Source organism: Paralichthys olivaceus, chromosome 9 (assembly GCF_024713975.1).
Source record: "Paralichthys olivaceus isolate ysfri-2021 chromosome 9, ASM2471397v2, whole genome shotgun sequence".
NCBI lineage: Eukaryota > Metazoa > Chordata > Actinopteri > Pleuronectiformes > Paralichthyidae > Paralichthys > Paralichthys olivaceus.
The window spans coordinates 21311885-21336502 of record NC_091101.1 but is presented as its reverse complement, the minus strand read 5'-3'; the positions used below and the strand labels follow the sequence as shown (position 1 = coordinate 21336502).

The window sequence follows — 24618 nt, the reverse complement described above, 5'->3', positions numbered from 1 at the left end:
TTACAGATTTTAGAACAAGTTTTTCCACTCGCGCTACAGTCATTGCATAACTCGTCTTTCTTTTCTTTTTTTCCCTCCCTGTCGTCTTTCAGGAAACAAAAGATGAATTTTGGCCGGTGTTAGCTCCTCCCATTCCTGCTCTCTCTTACACACACACTTTCAAACACACACATACATATGAACATATATACATATTAACATATATATATATATATATATATATATATTTATATATATGCAAACACACTCAGTCTTTCTGCTCTCTTTAACACTCTCTTATCCTTCTGCTTCCATAAACGCAGCAGTAACTACATTCAGAGTGTGTGTTGTGTCTTATTTGTTATTTTTCTGTGTGAGTGACAGAGACAGAGAGGGAGAGACGGAAAGACAGAGAGGTTTGCTGTAATAGAAAGTGAGAAAGGGAAGGGAGGGAGGGGTAAAACAGACAGAGAGAGCGGCGAGCAAAGGGGACGGAAGGGAGGGGAGAGAGAGAGAGAGAGAGAGAGAAAAGAGGGGGAGCACATGTGTATGCTTGTCACTAAGGGGCTGGGAGAAGGACTAAGGGAAGCGAGGTAGCTGGCCACAGCCGCCATATGCTGACTGGATTCCTGTTCATGTCTGCTGTGTGAAGACTGTAGGTTTCTGTTGTGAGCTGGCCGGCAGGGGAACACACCATGGGAAGCTCACATCTCCTCAACAAAGGCATGCCTCTAGGTAAACAACCAGCAGTCTGCTTTAATGTGGGAACTGTGTGTGTGTGTGTGTGTGTGTGTGTGGGCCAATATTTGTGAACTCAGTGTACATTATTCTGTCTTCCTCCTCCCCTCCCCCTTCTCTCTCTTCATCTCCCCCTTTCTGTCTCCTCCTCCTCCTTCTAATTCTCTCACTCCATTATCTTTTTCATATCTCAGCCTCTCTATCGCCACACAAGAACGGTTAGCCTTTTCTCTGTAGCTCTGTGTGTGTGCCTACGCGCTTGTGTGTGTGTGTGCCTACGCGCTTGTGTGTGTGTGAGTGTGTGTGTGTGTGTGAGTGTGTGTGAGTGTGTGTGTGTCTGTGTGAAGAGGCAAATCTCTGCCATTGAAGGCTGCTTGAACACCTCCATTTGTGGCGACAGAAATAGATCTCTCTCTCCTTCGAGGGCTAGCAAGGACATGACACATATTTCCATTTCATTCTGTCATTGTGCTTCCTTTATGCCTTCATTTCACACACACACATGCACGTACACACACACACACTCACACACAATACAGGCATGCATATGTACACATACTCACACAGTTATGAGGTACTCAAATGGCAAAAATAAGTATACGCACGCACGCACGCACGCACGCACGCACGCAACACCGCCGGATTCACACACAGGTGACAGATGCACCTTACGATTAGGTCTGGAAAAAGACTGTTCTAGAAAATGGGATCAAAGAAGGGGGTGATGGGGGTGGGGGAGCAGGAGACAGAGGGTGTGAGAATGAATGATCATCCACACAAAAGCAGAAATGTTATATGTGCAGTATCTGTGGTCACCTCGGTCTGAATTTGCGACGCCGTCTCTTCCAGAGGAAACCACAGATTGTAAACGTGATGTCATCAACAAGCTGCGGACTGTGTCTCTCAATGGCATCGAAAGATTAAAGTTGCTGCTCTGACAAACTGCTCCCACCACCACGATTATGACCACCTCCAAATTATGCCCCCCGACGGCTCCAGACTGAAGGTCATGGGGGATAACTACCGTGAATTATGTTTAGGGAGCTCTGCCCTTTTTCTCCACCACCTCTCAATAACGGTGCCACTGATCTGATCATCCGGTCTTGTGAAGACTGTTGAACATTTAAGATCTGCTTTATAACTGGTTTGTCGTTCCAGGTAATTGATGGATGTGTTGATTCATGATTTGGAAGGCAGGGGTCCTGTGAACTGTGGCGGTTGAGTCATGTCTGATCTTGTTATAAAGACCTAGATCAACGAGACACACACACACATCAGTCCCTTCCTTCATCCCTCATTAAATCATATTGCTTTATTTGATGAGTCTATTTTAATTTTAACAGAATGATCCTTTAAAAAGACATTAAAAAGTATAATGCCATTGTGCTCAGCAGCTCCAGGCAGTTTCCCACCAGGAGGTTTGGTTACATTATTATGTCAAAGGATAAAATCAAGGAAACTGCTCGTGTTGAGACTTGTTGCCAACTATAGAAAACCACAAGCCAACATCACCTGGAAGAACTATTAGTTTAAAACACACCTGCAGACCGAATATAGGACAGATTGATTTTGGAAATGTAAGACGTTGGAGTTTTTATGCAATAGAACATATGGTAATAAACGACATTTGATATTGCATAGTAGCTTTCACATTTTCATTTGATACTTCATTATCACAGATGAATATTTGTAATTGAGTATTTGATTTAAACAGGAAGTCATGAACCGGTCTAGTCTAAATGCAGGTGTGAATGACAGCACTAATAATTGAAATGAAAGCGCTGCGGCATTCACAGGAGCAGGAGGGCAAGAGAGTAAAAGAGAGAAAGAGAAAGCGTAAGGGACCATGTGTGTGAGTGTGTGTGATTCAGTGTGTGTGAGAGAAAGAGAGGGAGTAAGAGAGCAGGAATGTGGAGGAGTTAACACCAACCAAGTTTCATCTATTGTTTCCTGAAAGAAAACAGGGAGGGGAAAAACAAAACAGAACGAAGAGTTATTCTGTGACGCACTGTGGTGAGAGAGGAAAAATGGTTCTAATATCTGGAAAACACTTCAAACGTTCATACGATGTAAATATGATGAGCTAAGTTTTGTTGTAGTTTTTAATAAATCCTAACAAATCCTACAAAAGAGTCTCCAAGATGAAACTTAATTTCTGGAGCGAATTTTCTTTATAAGATCATTTTTGCAATTGTAAATATTTAATTCTAATGATCTGAGTTGGTTTGTGTTGTTCAGAAAATTCAAACTTCAAATTTCAAGGTTTTTTCAATTGATGATGAGCTTTAAACCTCATGGTTAGATAGAACCAAATAATAAACTGTAAATTTATAAAATCCATGGATAATCTGAAATGAGTTTGAATTAGCTGCATTTGTTTTCACAAAGTATTAACACACATCGGATATTATCCTCCAACATTTTGAGTAAATATTTTGATTAAAATATGATTCAGAGCATAATTCAGATTGTTGTTTAGATGCAACTGAGTCATGTCTGATTTTATGTCACAGATCAGTGACACACAATCAGATTTCTGGATAAAAGACTTCAGTATAATTTTATTTCTTATATGGCAGATTCAATTCCTGTATTTGATTTTATAAAATGATCCTTGGCTCAACAGCTCCAGGCAGTTTCCCATCAGGAAGTTTTGGTCACATTATTAGGAAACTGCTCATGTTGCGACTTGTTACCAACAATACAAAACCACAAGCCAACATCACCTGGAAGAACTAAAGAAGTGAAACACCTGCAGACTGAAAATAGTCTGATGGGCAAGGGCAGCGTTGAAAAGACAACTGGGTTTAATGGATTAACTGTTTTTATAAAAACTTTAAATTAAATTTAAATATACAACGGACTAAAGATCAGTACGGATCTATTGCGTAATTTCGAAACATCATCATCATAGATGAGCATTCTGAGTGGAGCATTTGAATCAAGCAGGGACTCAGAGTAGAAACCCGTACAGGTATAATTGACAGCACTAGGAAATCTATAAAGCCTTAAGTGCTCAGTGAAGAGACAGTATGTAGTAACAGCCATTGAAAGTCTATTATGTCTAATGCGTACAAGAAAATGCTTGAGCTAAAAAGGGAAGCGGCAGTGAAGGATCTACCAGCCGCTGCTGAATAGCGGTTCATTTCAAGGCATTGCATATACAGTGAAGGTTAGCCACTAAATAACTCGCCTGTTACACTCAATTACATGCTGTTCATGTAAAAATAAATGCAACTGAGAAGCATGGCAGTATGGACAGGTGGCTAAATACCATCGGGCAGAGAAAAAAATAACAGGCCTGGGGAGCAACATCCCAAAACAACAGTTAGTAGACAGGCTGTAATTCAACTTATGAGCCCTTAATGAAAAGCAGCCATTACTCTGAAACATGCAGCCGTGAGAGTCTGTTCAGGGGAAGACGTGCAGCTGAAACCCCCCCCCCTCAGCCACTGGCAGCCATGAAGCAGGAACTGTGAGTCAGTTCATGTCATCACGCAGAAATGTGCATCGATTGTCAGCACTAGAAAGCTTATACTGCAACATTCATATAACTTTGAATGTCTCACTGTTTAAAATCAGCACCTTGACCTTTTTATCAAAGATCTGACAAAAGTATAAATGTGGCTTAATGAGCACAAACTGATGAGCTGTGGTGATCTATAGATAATGAATTGATTATAACTCAGTACTGAGGGAGATGAGTCAGGTAACTATTACATCCAGTGAGATATTGAGTAAAAGAGCAGCTCTAATCAACAAGAAGCATGTGAAACTAGGACGGCACTCAGTAGAGCTCATACCTCAGACAAGTAACTGGTCCCCTAATGAAACCAATATTTTTGCTCAAACACTCAAAGGTTAGTCTCTTATATATGCCTGATATTTTTCATCAAGATCCATGAATTATTATCTGAGAAATCAGCTCAAATGTTTTTGAAATCTTAAAGAAATGTATAAAAAAGAAGCTTGATGGGTTAGAAATAGAAAAACCAAAGGCAGGGGCAAAAAAAAAAATCCCCTTCTTTGCAGAGGTAATTAAACATTTATTTTGTCGGGGAAGCCCTTCACCCTCTCGGAGACCCCCTGTTGGTCCTGGGATACAAGTTTGGGAACCCTTAATCTAAATACAATAAAGGTCTCATGGCCTTAATAATTCATTCAGGGGACACATTTACTCCAGAGTCTCCACACTGACCCCAATCCAATTGAAACTTCAAAGTGATTGTTGTTTCTTCGGCATATTAAGTTAATCCAATATAATGAGCTCGCATCCACACAGTAATCCAGTTACAGCCTGTATTTAAATGTAGAATTTCCTGCAGTGTAACTATTGTATGTACCAGCAGGTCGGCTTTATGGCAACATGCAAATAAGCATTGACTGTCGGTGACACCCTCCCACACTGGATATGTACAGTGGTGCGGAGCCGTTGCCCTCATATTAGGAAGTTTATTTTATTCTCTCCTAGAAATACTGGCAAAATAATTCATAAAAAATTCTTCCGTAAAATATCCTGAAGCAAACATATATTTAATAGAAAATGTTTGTTTTCTATCTCCATGGTGCTGGTGTCTCAGTAACAACACAAATAGCTGACAAACCTGAACTGGTGTGCTGGTGATACAGTACCTGCAAATTAAGACCTTGTGTGTGTGTGTGTGTGTGTGTGTGTGTGTGTGTGTGTATGAGAGAGGGAGAGAAAGAGAAGACCTGCAGGGCAATCATTTCGATGTGTAAGCACTTGTATGTATCATATATCACTGCATATTAGATATGTCAACCTGCATGGATTGGTTTGCTGTGTATGCACCTGTATTTCTGTACATATGGGTTGGGCAGGGTGTGTGTGTGTGTGTGTGCGTGTGTCTTTTTGTCTTTCTTCACGGGAACCGACATGTGGTTAGGGAGAGCTAGAAGACAAAAACAAAAAAATGAAAGACAGCAGAAACGTCACGCTGCCTGAACACTTTGTACCTGCACATTCAGCCGTTTTTTTTAAGCACATAAATACAGCGACGATATAGAGTAAAACCTGTTTTTGTCGTTCTTAGAGGGATGGGACGGGACAGGAGAGAGAATAGGAAATAGCAAGGGAGATAAAGAAAGCCTGGGGAAATGAGACTGAAATGAGAGATGGAAATCTGAAAATGAGGTAACGAGACATGAAAGGATGGGAAGATCAACAGCAAGGGAGTGAAAGACAGATATAGGGGCTTTTTAACCACGTCATGTTGCTGCCTGCCACAAGAACCTACGTTATAAATCAGCGGCGCTGTGGCTCGATGGTTGGTTGCTACAGTTGCAAGCGGCTGACTGATCACAGGTGCCGACAGGAACGTTCCCCTCTCTCCTCCACGGTGCAAAACACAAACGCTGTAGCAGAGATGTAATGCGTCACATCGTCAGGGTTCATTTTCAGTTCAGTTGAAAAATACATTTAATTCAGGAAGTTTGACCTCATTTCAGAACTGAAAGACCCCAAAAAAACCCGCATGCAAAAGCTTCTCACTGAGTGGAAATGTTTGGCAATAACAGAAAATGCCAAGATGTGTACTTTAAATTTAAATTTACTGAAATGAAGAAGAATGGATGCTCACTTTAGGCCTATATATGTGACAGGTCCATGTGCTGTGGAAGTGAGAGGTTTTTAAGTTGAACAGAACTCACACAAATAAGATTTATGTAGAGCTGCAATTATTATTTTCATGGCTGATTAATGGGCTTACTGTTTTTTTTTTATTTCAGTGATCAATTATTTGGTCTATAAAAGTTTAAAAAAACAGTAGGAACAAACTACAAAGTCAAAGTTGACGTCTTCAGTCCAATTTTATAAAACAGAGAAGGTAACAAATTCTCTGAAATAGAGTCTGAAAATAACAAATGCTTGACATGTTTTTGCTGGATACTTGATTTACAACCACATGAATTAAAAATTGATTTCTTTTGACTAATCGATCTGTTGTTTCAGCACAAAGTTCATTTTCATTAATCAGCTAAATGCTCCCTTGATTAATCAATAAACATCTAAATGTATAAAATGTCTGAAAATAGAGAAAAATTTCCATTTCTTCATTAAAATAACATGAAAATGAATCGATTATGAAAATAGTTGCAGATCACTTTTCTGTCCATCGACTAATTGCTTGAATGAGGAGTCATCTCGGCTGCAGATTTATGTATGAACTTTGTTTTTTCAAAAGTTTAAACAAACAGTTTGTAAAAAACGACTTGCAGCTCATTTTGGCAGATAACTATGTGAGCTTCTGGTGAACTTGCTGATATTGTTCATCATCTCTGTGGACTGACAATCTGAAAACATTGTCTTGTTCCTCAGGGACAAAAATCCAGCTGTTCTTCTGAGCTGGTCAGTGACAGCTGGATACGGGCAGGCTGCGGGGCTTTCCCACTGCCTCTGCAGTCCCAGCAGTCACTAGCACAGAGGCTTTTTCCATCTGAAGAGTCATTTGGGTCTGATTACAAATGTTTCCGGAAAGGAAATTTTCATATCAGGGAATTCAGTTTGTGTCTTGGGCCATTGAGTATAAACTACACGTGCAGAGGTGTTAAAACCCAGATGGATTTTGTTTTTATAGAAAAATTACCACTTGCAAAACTTTTATTCCTTCAATTTACGATGTTGGCCTCTGTTGCAGATCACTATCACTGTGCTGTTGCCCGGCCTCGAAGTGTTGCCTAAATACAGTGGTGAATCTGATTCAAAGCATAGCTGCAGATAATCCCTGTATAGATGGAAAGAGCAGAACTGGAGCTGTGGATGTAGAGACGGCTGTTTGCACTGTGAAAGCTCCCATCAGTCACCCAACCCCGGGGCTGTGGGGGGTAGAGAGAGAGAGACAGAGAAACAGAGAGAGAGAGAGAAAATATTGGAGTATTGAGTATAATGAGAAATGGAGAGGAGAGATGGAAGAGATGGATGAGGGTTTAAAGTTTGGGAACCAAGTGAGCAGAAAGTCGGGGGCAATTATTTAATATAATGAGGAATTTAATGAGTGTTTAAAGTGACGGGAAGAACGAGGAAATACATGAAATTTAAAAAAAGAGAGAGAGAGACAGACCGGGAGATAACGACCGTTTGAGCTGGTTCGATTTGAGAATTCAAAAAGAGAGAGAGGATTAATATTTACAATGATGAGATTAGGCTTGTGTGTGTGTGTGTGTGTGTGTGTGTGTGTGCGTTAGTATGTTAGTGTGTGTGTTTGTGGGAGAGACATAGAGACAGAATACTACAACTCAGCAGTCAGTGGTCCCTCCAAGGTCATGCTTGGAGCTGGAATGAGAGCTATTTCCTCCCTCACTCTGACCAAGTGTGAGCAGCAGAAATGTCGGGAATCTCTGTTACTTTCCAAAAAATACTTCAGTCTGCTGCAAGACTGACAAGACGGAGCAGATTTCAGTATTTTGTTCAAGTGTTGTTCAATCAAGCTCACATTGTTCACAAGCTCAATTCAAATCCTGCAGGAGACGAGTTTAAGGGCACAGAGCAGCATCTACAGGCGAGCGAGCGTTGTATGATTACATCTGAGTTACAATGAGCGCTGTGTTGAAGCCTCACAGTACTTCTTGTTCCAATTTCTCAGCTATGCACCATTGATTTTGTATTGATGTCTAAGTGCAACGGCCTCCGGGCAAATTCTATTACAGAAAGCTAATGTTTTACCAGGCCACATAAGGCTCAGTGAGCACGATTTGAGTTTCACCTTTATTGGTCTTACCGTGGACGGCGGGGGCTGCTTCATCAGATCAGGTTTCATGCTGTAGTCTGAAGATGGAGATAAGGAGACAAGGCAGAAATTGAGAGATGGATTTTGATAAGATGTGAGTCGTCTTTGCTTCAGTGCAGTTTCTGAGTGCTGCAAAATTCTAAGTCTTGGATTTTTGTTTTAACAGGGTACGCACATGGATAGTGGTTTTATCGTCATACAGTGACGTTCAGATTAGTTGCAAAGAACATGCCCGAAGGAAAATTTGGATCACAAATCTGACACTGTAAAGGCGTAAACGTAGATGCAAAAATAAGCCTCACATTCCTGATCCTAAGTGTACGCACTATGGTTTCACAGACACTTCCTGTCTGCTCTCTCTACTTGTTTTCTGTCACATCCAAACTCTGCACAATGCAGCACAGTGGAGCATGAAGCAGAAATCCATGTAATCACTGTATGCATTATTTCCTCATGCGTGCACATCGGCCCAGTCAACAACCACAGAAACCCCTGGGAGTCTGCAGGAAAAAAATATCCACGGTTTCAGATTGAGCAGTATATGTTTTTAGACATCCTGAATACGAGGGTGTGGACGATCATACATCTGCATGTGCCCACAGAGGTTTACTGCATGTTTTCTTCAGCACCTCACTGCTTCTGGATCATATTATTCATACAGATACACTAACATTCACTTCTGGGAACTGCTCAGTACAACAGTCATCACCCTCTGGTCACTAAGCTGTTTCACATCAGCGGTTACTGGTATCTAGTTAAAGGCAGATGATGTGGTAACACATATTCCCAGCACAGAAACACTGATATTTGAAAGCTGACAAGTTGTTAAAACATTAATGCTGAAGATGTCACTCTGAATAAAGGATTACATCTCTCAGCATAACAGAAAACAATCAAGTGATTGCAGAAGAAGCCAAAATATGTTTTTTATAACAACAGGAGCTTGCATTAGTAATGCAATCACAAGATACTGGGTTTAACAAATAAAATAAAACATTTGTATTTGCATAGTTCTAAAACCTAAAAAAAACACCTATTTTATCAAGACAGACAGTGAGGTACAAGAAAACTGGTAAATTATGAAGCTTCATTAGAAAAACACATCTGCAAAATCACTGTAATGACACTGACGGCATGAGTGTGATTCCAGCGGAGACCTTTCCTTTAATTTATTTGCCTATGGGCTATTTAACGACAGCTCTAAGGGAAGAGCATCGCTAAGTATCCCTGCCCAAATTTTCCAGGCTAATTTGCAGGATGGAAGCTGCCAAACATCTGTCCACAAGTCTGATTCTCATGGATCCTTGGAATTCAAAATATAAAAAGAGACTCACTGTCAGATGCTGATTTTGAAATGACTGGTTTAACGATCTGGCAACTTTCTCATGAGTTTAGCCCACTAAGGTAGAAAACAGGCTCTGTTTGGAGGTCTGAGTTCCAAGCAAAAAGTTTTCGGGGGGAATATTTTGAGAAAAAACGACAGACGCAGCTGCTTATTTGAGATGGCAGCCGGCACATCTCAGATGGGAAAAAGTCAAGAGTGAGTGATGAGCAGAGTCAGCATCAGCAGAAACAGGCATAACTCTGCTCTTCTTCTTCTGCAGTGTTTCAGAGTGCTGTCGACACTTTACATGTCAAAGAGACCCAATTACAAAAACACTGTCTTTTTCCTTCCTGAATCTAAATCTGTCAGTCTATCAGACTTCCTGGTTGTCGGTCAGTGATCTACGATGACTAACTCTTCAGTTACATGAAAGAAGAGACGACAAATTGATCCAGGACGATGCAGAGGGAGGTTATAGTGAAAGAAAACGAATAACTGCCCCTGCACTGTTACCTTCAATCGCTCACTATGGGTTTGCTGGTGTATTTGCCTTATTTGATGCTGCTTTTTCTCCTTTAAAGTTGGGCTTCACTCTCAGGGTAATGCTTTCAACTTAAAGGGATTATTTAACAAGGCGTCCCGTGGAAAGGTGGGGTTTATGACTTATACTGAAGCCAGCCACCAGGAGGCGATCAATTCATTTTGGCTTCACTTTTGGGGAGCAGACGAGTCATCAATCCTTATATAAACTCTTTGATATGAACCACTGCACTTATTATTTTCAGTGCCATTTTTAAGGCTTGGAGTTATGGCACTCCACATTTATGTTGCATATTTGTATATCAACAGCCAACTGTAACCACTATGTGCTGGATACTCGAGTAATTGAGACATAAACTAGAGCTTCAAGTCTGCATACTCAGTTGTTTTCTTGCAGACTTGGCAAGAAAACCAGTGTCCCATTTTACAGAGTCACTGTTGATGGTCCACAGGGACGAGCCTTTACATTCACCATGAATAAATGACAGCTTCATTAAAATAATGCAAATAGGGTGAAATACTAAACTCCTGAGTTTTGATTCTAGAGGGAGATTCTTAATGTTCGGCGATTCTAAATGACAAGTTGTGCTTTTTTTCTACAAACCTACAGAAACACGAGCACCTTCCCAATTACTGCCTGTTTCCCAGAGTCAGCAAACTTCATCTAAAAGTCAGAGATAATTAAACTGAAAACATAAAAAGCAACACGGGGAGAAAACAGCTGAGAAACAACCTCTTTCAGGGAGACTTGGGCTCTGTTGTGGAACGACAGCTGCCCTGGGAATTTCTCCTTTTTTCCTCCCCCATGCTTACTGTTACAGTTGTCATAGCAACTGCATCAGTCCGGCGCAGAAGCATTATGGGATGCAGCGGCAGCCACATACCTTCAGGTTTAGATTTCATTATGCACAAAATAGATTTGTTTAGGACACAGAGAGAATTCAAAAGCAAACGAATGCCTGAAAGTGTAATAATGTAAAGCAGGGGGCAAAATATCACAACATCTCTACTTTCTGTGTGTGTGTAGGTATCAGGCCTCCCATCATGAACGGGCCCATGCACCCGCGCCCCCTGGTGGCCCTGCTGGATGGGCGTGACTGCACTGTGGAGATGCCCATCCTGAAAGACGTAGCAACTGTGGCCTTCTGTGATGCTCAGTCCACACAGGAGATTCACGAGAAGGTAACACACTCATCTAAACAATGCACACAAACTCGTTTATTGAAAGTCTGGATCTTATGGATTTAAACGAGGTTTTGTAGAGGTATAAGCTCTTTTCAGCCGCTGTTGGGAAACAAATAGAAACCTGCAACTAACACTGAGCTGAGAAACGTAATGTGGCATTAACTATAAGGGTTGTTTTCATTTAAGGGGACTGTTGGGCCTTGGTGGAGGTATGCTCTCTGCTGATGACAATTCTAGTTACACATTGTTCAGACTGTCATTATGACCAAGATGTCACCAAACACCACAGTCTACAAAATAGTGACAACATGACCTGAATGCAGCATTAGCCCTTCACAAACGGACGATCTGAAGTGAAGACAGATCAAAAGAGACGAAGAGAAAAGATATGTTAAAGAAAGACGGTAAAATAAGTGAAGAAGCGTAAAAGACGAGCACAGACTTAAAATGTGGGTCAGGCTCGGATCGTGCCACAGCCACTATGGATCGTAAATGGGTTTGTATGTCTGGCAGGGTTACGTCTCTTTCTGGGCGCCTGCCAGGCACACTCGCTCTGTGAGCGCGCTCAGTAGGCCACAGCGTGGGAGAAACAGATGGCTCTCCCTCGCTCTCTTTCCCTGGCTCTCTAGTAAGAAGCAACCTCATTGTGTAATTAAAGGGGGCTTCTTTATTGTAATTGAACCGCATGTCATTTCCACCCACACATGAAGAGGAAGCCTGGCAACGTTCAAAAAAAGATTGAAAGATTAAGTGAGAGTCAATTACAAGGCGACGGCTGAACTGGTTTTCACAGAGTCATATATTCCTGTTTCATATGATAATCAATGCATCTTCTCTTTGAGTTATAATATCTCATTATCACTAGAGAAGCAGCGTCGTCCTGATTAGAAGCCACAGAGAAGCGCTGAGAATGAGACTGCTGCTAATATTACTCAGTTTTGCTTTATGTCGGGACACCATACGTCGTTTCCTGTGGTTATAGAAGCTCAGTTTCCATGGTAATATTCAGGAAATGCCGTTATTGTGTGCAGACGGGAATATAAAACAACAGGATGTGAGATGATATAAACAGCACCTTTAGAAAAAGCCTTTATGGAGAAACACAGTGACAGTGAACTCAGTGAACTGTGGCTGTTTTCTGCAGAGCCACGCTTGACTTGTGCTCACTACTTCACAAACACACAACTTTGCAGTAATGTACATGTTCAGAGTACCACCCTATTGTGCTGTAAATAGACACGGGTTCATGCATGTGTGTAAAGACAGGGGATCAATGAAGAGACATATTTCCATCATATCACTGACTGTCTGTCTGTGTGTGTTTGTGTTGTGTTCAGGTGCTGAATGAAGCTGTAGGAGCTCTGATGTACCACACCATCACTTTGATGAGAGAAGACCTGGAGAAGTTTAAAGCTCTGCGTATAATCGTCCGCATCGGCAGCGGCTATGACAACATTGACATCAAATCTGCCGGGGAGCTGGGTGAGAACATGACAACACACACACACACACACACACACACACAGAATCAGAGAGGGTGTGTACTCGTACTGTAATACTTGTTACTCTGTAAAAGCAAAATGAATCACTGCCATGGATTTTATGTTTGTTGTGAAATAACTACAAACATGTTTTGTAGTTATTATTCAGAACCATATTAGGTGAGAAATCTTACATTTATATATTTATCAATTAGTTCCAGGTAGCTCAAAACATAAGGTTAATGTTCATAGTTTTCCTATATCCTAACTGAAAGTACCAGTACCACATATTAATTTCACTTATTTAACTACCAATATTGCTAATATTTAACTTTTTGAAGTTACAATTTATTCTCCTTGTTTTAAATGTTAGTCGTTGCTCACTCATCTGTGCTTAAACTCAATTTTATAAAATATACTTTCTTTAACAGGAGTTATGTCTCATTCCACCAATGTTATGCTTCCATTTGTTTTACTTTTATGTAAAGTGTTCTATAAATAAAGGTATAATTTAAATTCTCCCAAAACATTTCCATTGCTGGCTTCCAGTTGGTGCCGAGCGTGTTGACAAGGTCAAAATAATTGTATAAAAAAGCTGAACGCAGTCAAAAAAATTTTTAAACTCATCTCTCTCCTGCAATAGCCAGAGCTTTACGAACCTCTCCAACGAGAGGCTGTGACATGTGAAAGTTTCCGGTGGTGTTTGTTGAGAAAACTGCTGACATCCTGTCTTCCTCCTGCACTGCTCCACTGAAATAGCTTTCGCCAGACTTCAGCTCCTTCTTTGAATGACCCAAAAAGCGATTACTGATCCTTGTCTGCTCTCTGGTTGAACAGGCATCGCTGTATGTAATATGCCAGCAGCCTCCGTGGAGGAGACGGCAGACTCCACACTGTGCCACATCCTCACATTGTACCGACGCACCACCTGGCTGCATCAGGTGCGTGGCCTAGTGTGGCCGATAAAAAGGGGAATGACATGAACTGGATTTGACATTTTAAATGTATTGAACTGTTACAGGTGCACGTTTGGTTTCGACAGTTACTAATAATTCTCTACCGACAAATAAGCAAAATTGAAACATTTCGTTTCCTTTAGAATGTGGCTGTATTTGAAAGACGTTGATGTAAGATGTAGAAGGTACAGTAAAATGATTTTTAGTTTTAATCCTCATTTAGTCATATTTTAATCATAATATCTAAACGGATTTAGACTCTTGTTATTAAGAGGAGTCTTCACCTCCTTAAGAAATTTACTTGGATTATGTAAAATGGAATGTTTTTGTAGCCCGTGTCATTTTGGCATGTAATAATTGAGTGATATTTATGTCAGGCTCTGCGGGAGGGCACACGGGTTCAGAGCGTGGAGCAGATCAGAGAGGTGGCCTCAGGTGCAGCGAGGATCAGAGGAGAGACGCTGGGGCTCATAGGACTCGGTGAGTAATGCCTCATCAGTGAAATCTAAAAAATTCTAAAGTCTATCAGGTTCCTGCTCATCAAACCATTTTCCTCTTTTTTTATACTTTCATTTAGAGAAGCTTCATCCTTAGCTTGGCTAAATTGGCTTCCCAAGGAGTTACTGCCAATAAGATATAAGAGGATTAAACCAGAAGTAGAATGTAAATCTCTTCCCTGTGCAGTCAGAGTATTTTCCAGAAATAATGAGCAGACATGTGTAGCAGAGCTTTGTGTTATTTTTATAGGGTGAAAAGGAATATTATGTATTAATGTGTGTTGAAATCTGTCTAAATGAACCAGTGTGTATAATAATGTGTGTGCGTGTGTTTCTAGGTCGAGTGGGCCAGGCTGTAGCGCTGCGAGCGAAGGCTTTTGGCTTCAATGTGATTTTCTATGACCCTTATTTGGCTGACGGAGTAGAAAGATCCCTGGGACTACAAAGGGTCACCACGCTACAGGTAGCACGCATGCATGCACACACAGGGGCCAGTTTGTTTCTGTGAAATCAGAAAGCACCTGAATGTGCAGTGTTTTTGAAATGTTTATGCTCACACACAATGCTTCCATAGCTTTACGTCCAGCTCGATCGATTTCATTGACTTTTACTATCACAGCTGAAAGAGACTAACGGGAATCCGGTGGTCGCAATAGAAGCTAATCAATCTCCATTATATTTCCTTTCAACGAGACATATTCTGCTCATATTCAGGTTCCTTTTAATTTGTTATATGACTTGAAAAGGTTCACATACTTTTTTAAACTTTATAACAAACTACAGGAAATAAAAACCTTTAAAAATAATCTACCAACACTCGTGTCTGTCTCCCTCCTCAGGACCTGCTCTTCCACTCGGACTGTGTGTCTCTGCACTGCAGCCTGAACGAACACAACCACCACCTGATCAACGACTTCACCATCAAACAGGTGGAGGCGCGCACGCACACACACAGACACACACACACGCATTCATGTCCGAGCAAGCACACAGACACACTCTAATGATTTATTTATTCTAACATCAACTGCTACAACCCAAGGCCATAAATATTAAAGGAGCGGATACCCAGGAAGCTCACTACCTACATACAGATGAATGAGGTTCTTTACTACGTGCACTGCATACGACGCTAATACACTTTGGAAATATTCAACCCAAAGGATTAAAGCTCTTAAGCAAGTCTGACCTTGCTGGAGGAAATAAGACGGGACGGAGGAGGATCAATATCACCACAGAGAGCAGAATACATATTTTTCAGGGACAAGTGCTTTCTAAGCTTTTACATACAAGTTTTTTTTCTCCGTGTATAAGTTCATGTGTGTGCATTTCAAAGACCGTAATCAAACATTGGTGTTTAAATTCATTGTGTTCTTTGGCCAAGTTGCCTCTAAAAGAAATTGAACACGGCTCTTGTTAGACAGAAGTAAATCACTGTGTATATGTGTTACAGATGCGTCAGGGGGCGTTCCTGGTAAACACAGCCAGGGGGGGTTTGGTAGATGAGAAGGCCCTGGCTCAAGCTTTGAAGGAGGGGAGGATACGTGGAGCGGCTCTGGATGTTCATGAGACTGAGCCTTTCAGGTAATAACTCACAGATTGATGATGTGGTAAATGCAGTCTTTGTTTTCTCCACCAGAGATGGATGAAATACTGTTAACCAGTTATTAGATGTGATGATACCAAAAAAGTAAGTTCTCCACAACTATACAAGTGAATACAAAGAATGTTCAACTTTTATATAAAGCCCATAGTACTCAGAATAAGTTTTAAAATGAACATTTAAATGGAGAAATAATTTTGACACAAAAGTATTCAATAATTGTAGAATTAACTGATTAATTAATAAAAACTTCAACTACACAAAATCAAATCAAACAAAAATACCAAAATCTCAGACATAATGCTGCATTTCTGTTTTGATGGAATCTCTATTCACTGGAAGTTTTAATTAACTTAAGGGATTAAAAAATATTATTCAGAGATAAATGAAATGATCTGTAACTCGTTGCACTGTGTGTGTTTTTGTCAGTTTCAGTCAGGGTCCACTGAAGGATGCCCCCAATCTGATCTGCACTCCACACGCTGCCTGGTACAGTGAACAGGCATCGTTGGAAATGAGAGAGGAGGCAGCCAGGGAGATCCGGAGGGCTGTCACAGGTAACACACACACACACACACACACACACACACACACACACACACACACACACACACACACACACACACACACACACACACACACACACACACACACAACACACACACACAGAGTTGTGGAGACACACATGCAGTGATGGAAAACATCCCTGCTGAAAAATGTCAACACAGGTCTCAGAAGAGACATGTTTTAGGTGTTCTGCAGCAGTCGAGCGTAAAACCATCCATCTTATTCTTTTAGCAGAGAGCGAGATTAAAGGCCTTTCACAGTCTGCCTCCTTCTTCCTTCTCAGAACATCCCTCTGTCTATCTGCTTTGCCTTCTTCTCTGTTCTTTCTCTTTTCCATCCTCTGGTTCATGGTTTCCCTTGTGGCCTGGTCTGTTTACCAATGGCCTGTTTAATCATGCCCACCTTTCCTGCCTCTGTAGAAAGTAGGTTAGTGGGATAAAAAAAAACACATAACACGTGTTATGTAGTGCAGTAACATTAACTAGCTCCCCTGTGTGTAGATAACACTGCACTATTTATATCTTTTTCCACTTTTCTCTTTTCTTCTGTGATGTCTGTTTTTAGGTCGTATTCCAGACAGTCTGAAGAACTGTGTGAATAAGGAGTTCCTCACCCAGAACAACCACTGGACAGGAGTTGACCCATCTACCGTCCACCCCGAGCTGAACGGGGCTTATAGGTAACTACAGGGGGTGGTGCAACGGGGTAGGCAAAGTAGGCAATTGCCTGGGGGCCCCCTGTCGACAGCTGATGACGATAGTCGACAGCAACAACAAACTTTGTGAGAACTCCCTTAAATTCTATAATGGGCCATGTACAGGAGACTGAGATGACACCATGTTCAGAAACCCCCTAACAAGCCGCCATGACACCAGCTTTTTGACAAAAGCTTTGTGACAAAAGCTTTGTGAGATCCGAGGTTTGGTTAAAGACTAAAAAGTGTAAATGTTTGTGTCTTGTGTCTGGAATGTTGATGGGGGTTTACAATTAAACTTCACAACTTTACTGGTAACACTTTGGTTATAATTTTGATAATAAAACTATTGTTTGAAGATTGGAATGATGTGGGTTGTATTGGGGGGGTGGTGGTTTGATGTAGGGGCCCCCCAGAGTCCCTCAAAGTGCTCCTGGGTAACGGCACGATAAGAAACCATTTGTTTATTTTTCTCCAAATCCCGGATAGCTCATGTTGCACTACTCATTCTCCAATACCTGATTGACCTCAGGAGCAGATAAATACCAACATCAAGGCTCAGCTTGCTTCTTTGCCCCCCTTTAGCTGTTCTTTGATCTGACAGTCACGGAACTGCTACTGCTGACCTGCAGCAGCAGTCTGAGGGCTGATCAAGGCTGATCAGTTTATAATATTGCTGCTATGACACCTGATCCATCACTGATCTTGTACTGTTGCTGTCAGACATCAATATAAACTAACTGGAATTTGAACATTTCAGAATCCTTTTTAATCTGCAGAGGAGGAGACACTTCAAATCCTTTCTTCTCCACAATATTATGCAAAAACCTTCAGGATCTTGTATTAATCCAGGGAGAGCGATAAAAAATTATTTCTGTAAAGGTCAACTAACCTAAATTACAAAAGACTATATCTTCTCACTTTCCCCCCGAGATATCTCCCCATTTATAGTATTTATCTTCCCTGAGATCACCTCAATACAATAGAGCCAAATAGAATTTAGTTTTTAGTACTCACAACACTGAAAAATGACAATTTTAAAAATGAAATACTCAACATTTCTTAAGAATAACTATCCACTGTGGAGACAGTCCCTATGAAAACAGTTACCAGGGTAATGAGGACACCGTTTCTGGGGGAAAAAAGATAGTATTGAATATTTTACATGTTAGCACCACAGATTAAATATTCACGGTTATAACCACTATGAATTATTTCAGTTGGATTGGCTTTACTTACATTAATGTGAACCTAATGTGATCCAGCAAGCTGTCAGTGACTGGTTGCGTTTCAGAAAAGGTCACAGATTTGTAACTCTTCCAGTTCCAGTTGAACTTTCATGACTCAGTTGTGTATCTCTCTCTCACACACACACACCTCCAGGTATCCCCCCGGGGTTGTCAGTTTGCCAGCAGGGGGGCTCCCGCCTCCAGTTGAAGGCATTGTGCCCAGCGCCGTGCCCATCACACACACCCTCCCGCCCGCTGTTACACATCCTCCCCATGCTCCATCTCCTGGACAAAACACAGTAAAGCCACCAGAGAGCGACAGAGAGCAGCATCCGAATGACCAACTGTAGCCACACATACACAAACAAACACACACACACACACAACCAACACACACACACACGCTTGCCCGTGTTGTCTGGCAGCTGGAGGAGGTCGGCATGGCAACTGGTGTCAAAGCGGTAAGTTCCCTAGCGACATGTTGTTATCAGACGGGTTCACCGAGCGTCAGATCAACAGGATGAGGTCCCCAAAAACAATCGATTCACAACTCTCTGGCAAATGGTTCCCAGCAGCCTGTTCACACTCCAAAGAGGAAGAAGAGGAGGATGGTGATGATAAAGAGGATCAGGAGTGGATAACTTTCAAATGCTCTAATTTAAGTTCAAGACAGTTTACCTCTGCCCCACACAAGTCCTAAAAAAAGACTGTAAAACTCTCGGTCTGCACATCGATTTTTTGAATAGTTTCCTCTGCCAGAAGTAAAAAAAAAGAAAAAGAAAACAACCATCTCTTGATTTGGAAAGAAAAAATACTGAATCCAATTCTGCTGTCATAGACTGTAGTGTGTCCAAAGTTAGAGGAGCATCTTTCATGTCTTTATCTCCTTTTTCTGTGTCTTTTCCTTAGTTTGATGTACAAGCAAAAGTAGTAGGTTATAAAATGAATGTAACCTGTCTGTGTACAGTTTTTAGACTCGCAGCAAGAAGATGCTGATATTTGTATTCCAGTCTTACACAAAAACAAGAGTTCTGTGATCTCTCTATGTAGCCAAACTGGTTTGAGAATACAATATCTGTTTGTCTGTTTTATCTTCAACATGTCCCCAGATTAACAAGCCCCCCAAAAAGAGGCAGCTTTTTGCACACCATCTCAGGAAATTAAGTTTCCGCAGTTGGTATGTTTCTATATATTTTTGTTTTAAAAATCCATTTTTATGCCACTTAGTGCTTTCGTGTCCCACTACATTAGAAAAAGACCTTAAATAAGAGCTAAAGTCGATCTAATGTTTGCTTTTCTTTGTCATGTTAAGGGGGCATGTGATTTTGCTCTTGGACTTGTGTAAATGTTTGACCCAAATGGAGGGGGTTGTGGGAGGAACGGCTGTAGGACGGTGGCAAAATGGTATGCTTGGCTAGAGCGACTTTATCTGCAGCAAGATCGAGTGGTTTATGTGAATTACTGTATGATAAAGCAAGTCGTCCATGAGGTGATTTTCATAACATGTACTTATCTTCGTCTTCTCCATGTGCAATGATCCAGTACTTCCACTACCAATCACAGAAATTGTTCGGCTCGTGGAGCGTGAACAGTTGAGCACACAGAGGTTTACAAAAGATGCACAACATTGATGAATAAGTATGTTGCTTCTTGCTGCTAAATAAATATTTTAGAGAGGTTGTCCTTTCAGCTCTTCTCAGCCAAGAGACCTGTGAAAAACTCAAAGAAACTCAAATTATATTGCTTTCTGACAAAACCATTTTTGTTCCCATTCGAAGTTAAATTCACTTGTACAGAGGTCACATCCAGTTCAAGACAGTTGAGGAACAGTTGTGTGGGTGAAGTTAGGTCTAACCAAATGTTCTTGTTTCTGTTCCACGTTGAGCTTTTACAGATTTAAAAAAAAATGCTTTATGGCTTGTCATTTTAAACGGCTTTCTAAAATAGGAACCTGCTTGTGCAAACAAAAAAAAAGTATGGTTTTATAGAAATGTGAGAGACATCATATATGCACAGTGAAGTACAGATGTTTAATGGTAGCATGTCAGAATGTATGGATTGCTCCAGTATAGAATCCCTTTAACATTTCACGATGGCTCCTTCCTGAGTATACCGTTTAGCCACCCTCTGTGGCCTCTGTGTCTATGTGTACATATGGTGTTCTGCCTGCCTGTGTCAATGTGACTTGGTTGTATCTGTGTCTTAAAAAAAGCAGCACTGGGAGAAGGGGTGGTGGCATCATGATAAATACTGCCATCTAAATACACAACGAAAAAATAAGTACGGTAGCAAACTGAGCCAGTAATGCAAGTTCTTACTGGTTAGATTCCCACAAAGAAAAGAAAATATCGGAAACCCTTCGCTATGAGGAATATTTATTACCAACTCCAGTTTGTTGAAGTTAGCAGGCAAGCTGAGTGATGGTGCTTTCTCGAACCCCTTCTACCAGCAGCTGAGTAGTAAAACAGTTCACTGTTGCCCACCTGCTCGTCCTTACGGTGAGGTTAGCGTAGCGATCAGGGATGGAAATTTCACTAGCCATTTGTGAGGGTTTTGTAGCCCAGGCTAGGGTTGAGCTCTCACTGGCCTGAATCTGAGCAGGGTGTCTAGTTCATAGGGTACTGATGAGACAGTCAAAGATCACTGTCAGGCTAAATCCCCCAAATCCTCAGGGGAATGCTGAAATATTATGAACTTTACTCTTAATCTTACCAGATAACTGTCATTACATGGTGGAGAAACTTTGTGGTTACTTCCGAATATAAACTTTAAGCATTCCTTATCCAAACCGATGGTTGCCACAATTGAAAACATGCTCCTTGAAATTCCATCCCTGATAGTGACATACAGTCCACTGTTGCCTACCTTGGTCCCTTTTATGGTAAAGTAGTAGGCGTAGCAATATACAGTATACATATTCTATATTCTACAGTAAATATCATTATTTTTGGTTAAAATTGACAACCTGACAAAGATATGTTTGTGAGTGTATGCATTTGTATGAATTATTTTAAAAGCAAATAAACTGTGGAAAGGTGAAATGCGTCTTTTTAATCTTAGGTAGCCTATTTTGAATGAAGCTATGTTTGCAATGGAATCTGTTGGTAAAGCAAGTGCCAATCGATGATGTAGAAAAAGATTGATTAAAGGATTCTATAAAGTATAATTTACAGCTTATAAATGGGGATTTGAGAGAGGTTTTACCCCCCAAACTAATCATTTATAGAATGAACTATGAAACTTTGTTTTTTCCAAGTTGTTAAAGTTATTATACTGACAGGAAGTGACACCATCCATCCATCCATCCATTTCATATCCTGGGGGGCTGGAGCCAAGCCCAGCGGACATCGGGCGAGAGGGGGGGGATACACCCTGAACGGGCCTCCAGCCTATCACAGGGCTGATGTATAGCGACGATCAACCATTCACACTCAAATTCATGGTCAACTTATGAGTCTGTAGGAAGAGATATAAACCATGTAAACGTTGAGATAATGCAACTTTCAGAGGTACAACAATTTTTAGATGTAATAAATGAAAAAAAGCATAATGCTTCAGCAAAGATGAAATGCTTACAGGATTTTGCTCTGTCTAAGTTTCCGTTGTCGATCAATGACGAGTGACTAAACAGTTTGCACTACTACTTGTTAAAGATAGGTTGCAGTTACCAGTTGAGTCCACCAGATGTCCCCAGTACAGCTGCAGCTCTTCTGCTGTGGACAGACGAGCAGTCCGATTTTAACATCTGAATCTGCTTTGGCTCTGCTACTCACATCTGCTTTCCAGTTCAACGTATTCATGCAATAATCTTAAATTAATCTTTCGGTGCTCCTCCAGACGTATACAGAGCAGATGTGTCACAGTGGTACAGCGGCTGTCGACACCTCAGTGATGCACATAGTGGCCAGCATACAAGGGGTCACTGACTGGTCAAATCGTGAATCTAGTGTCATCAAATCAGACTTCATCCAATAAATACAAAATCCATTGTATAAAATATTAATAACCAAGGTGTGCAAATAAATTATAATGTGTTTTACTGTCCTTGCTTGTGAGGGGTGTAGAGCTGGATATAAAACACAATGGTTTAAAGACCCCCAGGTGAATCTACTACAATCCAAAACACTGAAATCGAACCTGAATTGGACCGTACAAACGAGAACCCAGGTTTACTTGCAGTTACATAACTGTGCTTCGTATTGATTTCCATGCGTGGAAATCATCTGGATGTGGTCTGATTCTAGTTAGGACAATAAATGTTGAGAATAAACTGTGGGAAAAATGATTGATACAGCTTGTACACTGGAGTTTCCAGTGGCATGGTCTCAAACTTTCATGGTTCTTGTCACTCTTGCAGACCTCTGACATCAGATGCTCTGTGGAGGACAGATGTCCCAAATCTGAGCTGAGGGTTTGTTCAGGACAAAGTTTGTGTTACCATGAGTTCAGAAACCCTGACAAATTCTTTTCAGTTTTATACACAGAGTGTGTCTAACACCAAAACAGCTTTGCTCCATGAAAACAATTGCTGACCATACTTTAACTCTTTGTCCCTTGAAAGTAACTGGTAGTTATGTTGATGTGGAGTTGGCCTTTCACATATGAAGAACGCAGCAGGAAACTGTCTTGGTTAGACTCATTCACAGCCACCAGAAAATGTCTAGAAAATTCAGGCAAGGGCTGTCACAGCAAGCAGGCGGCAGGACTTAACGTATAGATTATGTTGCGGTAATCATGTGTTGTTGTTTACAGAATGAACACCGTCCACTGAGTGTTAGAAACTTAATAAACACAACCACTCGCTTGATGGAAAAATGTCTGGGGTAAAGCTCCACAGTGAATCCCAAATTCACTCTCATTGAACCTGAAGGAGCCTCAGTGACAGTTGGGATCTGTAGCCTGGACCCTGGGGCTGGGGTGAAAGATGTAAAAATGTATTTTCATACTTATTTCAGTATGGAGAGCCATAGATAATTAACTAGAGATACATATCCTAGTTAATATAAATTGGATTATACTATTTTATAAATTACCCAAGTGACCTATTTTAGAGTACAGGTGTGTTATGTAAAAATAGTAGAGTATAAATACTTAAAATCTATTTAGTGTTTATAAGTTGACATTTTGAGAGGCAGGAGCTAAATCTATTCATCGGTCTATGATTCTTCTGTTGAATTGGCTGTAAACCTCGAACTGACCATAGCTGACTTCTGACATTGGACATGGAGAGACTACTACTACATCTCCTTATCTTTATTTATTTCTGTTTTGCTCCCTGCACAGACCCAAATATCTCAGTTGCACTCGTTGTCCCTTCCTCTTTCCTCCTTCTATCTCTGGTTCATCCATTCAGGGTTACAGCCACTGGAACACGCTCTCCAGCAGCTGGAAACTCAAGATAGTTTAATCTAAATCTCAGGAAGCAGGATGGGAACCAGATGGAGTAAAAAAAATTGGTAGAAACAGGTAGAGGGTGAGTTTTATTCAGCTGGCATGGAGACCTCCAAAGGTCCAAAGGTGATCCTCTTGTAAAGAGGAAGATCATTTTTCAGTTTGACCATCAACAGACTTAAATTTAAAGGGTTGGAGACATTAGGTGAACCCTGGATGTTCTGCAGTCACATCTTCCATTGTGAATCTAGACTGAGCTCGAAGATTTAAGAGATGCTGGCTTGTTAGGAGAAGAGGAAAATTTGGAGAATAGCTGAATGACTAACGCTTTCCGCTCCATCAGGAAATGCCTTCAAGCTGCCCCTGGGCAAGACACTCAGCATTAATCCATGTTATAGCATAATACGCTTTTACAGGGTTCAAGTGACGCCTTTTGTCCTTGTTAAACCTTTGGCAGCTGGACTAGACAGTGTGAGGCATGAAAAGAAAAAAGACTCAAAATAAAACAGCATGTGCAAATCGACGAGTACAAAAGACGTTGATGGATGGTCAGGGTGTTTTTGCTCTGATCCACCTGTCTTTGCCTGGCTACTTACACGATGCTTGCAAGCATGAATTTGTGTCCTGGTGTTTTGGTAGACACAAATATTCAAAACTTGTTTGTCTTACTGTGTGAGCTAATAACCAGG

The 24618-nt window shown here is 41.0% G+C and overlaps 1 protein-coding gene and 1 long non-coding RNA gene across 7 annotated transcripts in view; one reads left to right on the top strand and one right to left on the bottom strand.

Annotated features, from left to right (window-relative positions):
* The first annotated feature begins 438 nt into the window (after window positions 1-438).
* ctbp1 (C-terminal binding protein 1) lies at window positions 439-21579 on the top strand. Of its 2 annotated transcripts, XM_069531685.1 has the most exons (12): window positions 508-575; window positions 653-714; window positions 11354-11508; window positions 12849-12993; window positions 13830-13933; window positions 14326-14428; window positions 14784-14908; window positions 15285-15374; window positions 15899-16029; window positions 16478-16605; window positions 17180-17294; window positions 18693-21579. In XM_069531685.1, exons 1-12 carry the CDS (start codon window positions 523-525, stop codon window positions 18886-18888), a joined length of 1407 nt encoding a protein of 468 aa, XP_069387786.1. In that variant the 5' UTR covers window positions 508-522; the 3' UTR covers window positions 18889-21579. The 2 variants fall into 2 exon arrangements, with proteins under 2 accessions (XP_069387785.1, XP_069387786.1); XM_069531684.1 differs by having other exon boundaries at window positions 439-714.
* Window positions 1568-24618, bottom strand: part of LOC138411419 (uncharacterized) — a 51506-nt gene continuing 28455 nt past the window's right edge. For 3 of the 5 annotated variants that reach the window (XR_011244049.1, XR_011244047.1, XR_011244050.1), the window contains one exon: window positions 1568-6093. This is a non-coding gene — a long non-coding RNA (uncharacterized lncRNA). Of the gene's footprint in view, window positions 6094-16613; window positions 17029-24618 lie in introns of those variants that run through there. The other 2 variants (XR_011244048.1, XR_011244051.1) reach the window with 2 other exon arrangements.

What these genes read in the sequence shown, in the direction of transcription:
- ctbp1 (XM_069531685.1), top strand. Translation starts at nt 523, where the DNA reads ATGTGTATGCTTGTCACTAAGGGGCTGGGAGAAGGACTAAGGGAAGCG. An exon ending in CAAATCTGCCGGGGAGCTGG is followed by an intron (nt 12,994 to 13,829) that starts GTGAGAACATGA and finishes CTGGTTGAACAG; the next exon opens with GCATCGCTGTATGTAATATG. An exon ending in CATGAGACTGAGCCTTTCAG is followed by an intron (nt 16,030 to 16,477) that starts GTAATAACTCAC and finishes TGTTTTTGTCAG; the next exon opens with TTTCAGTCAGGGTCCACTGA.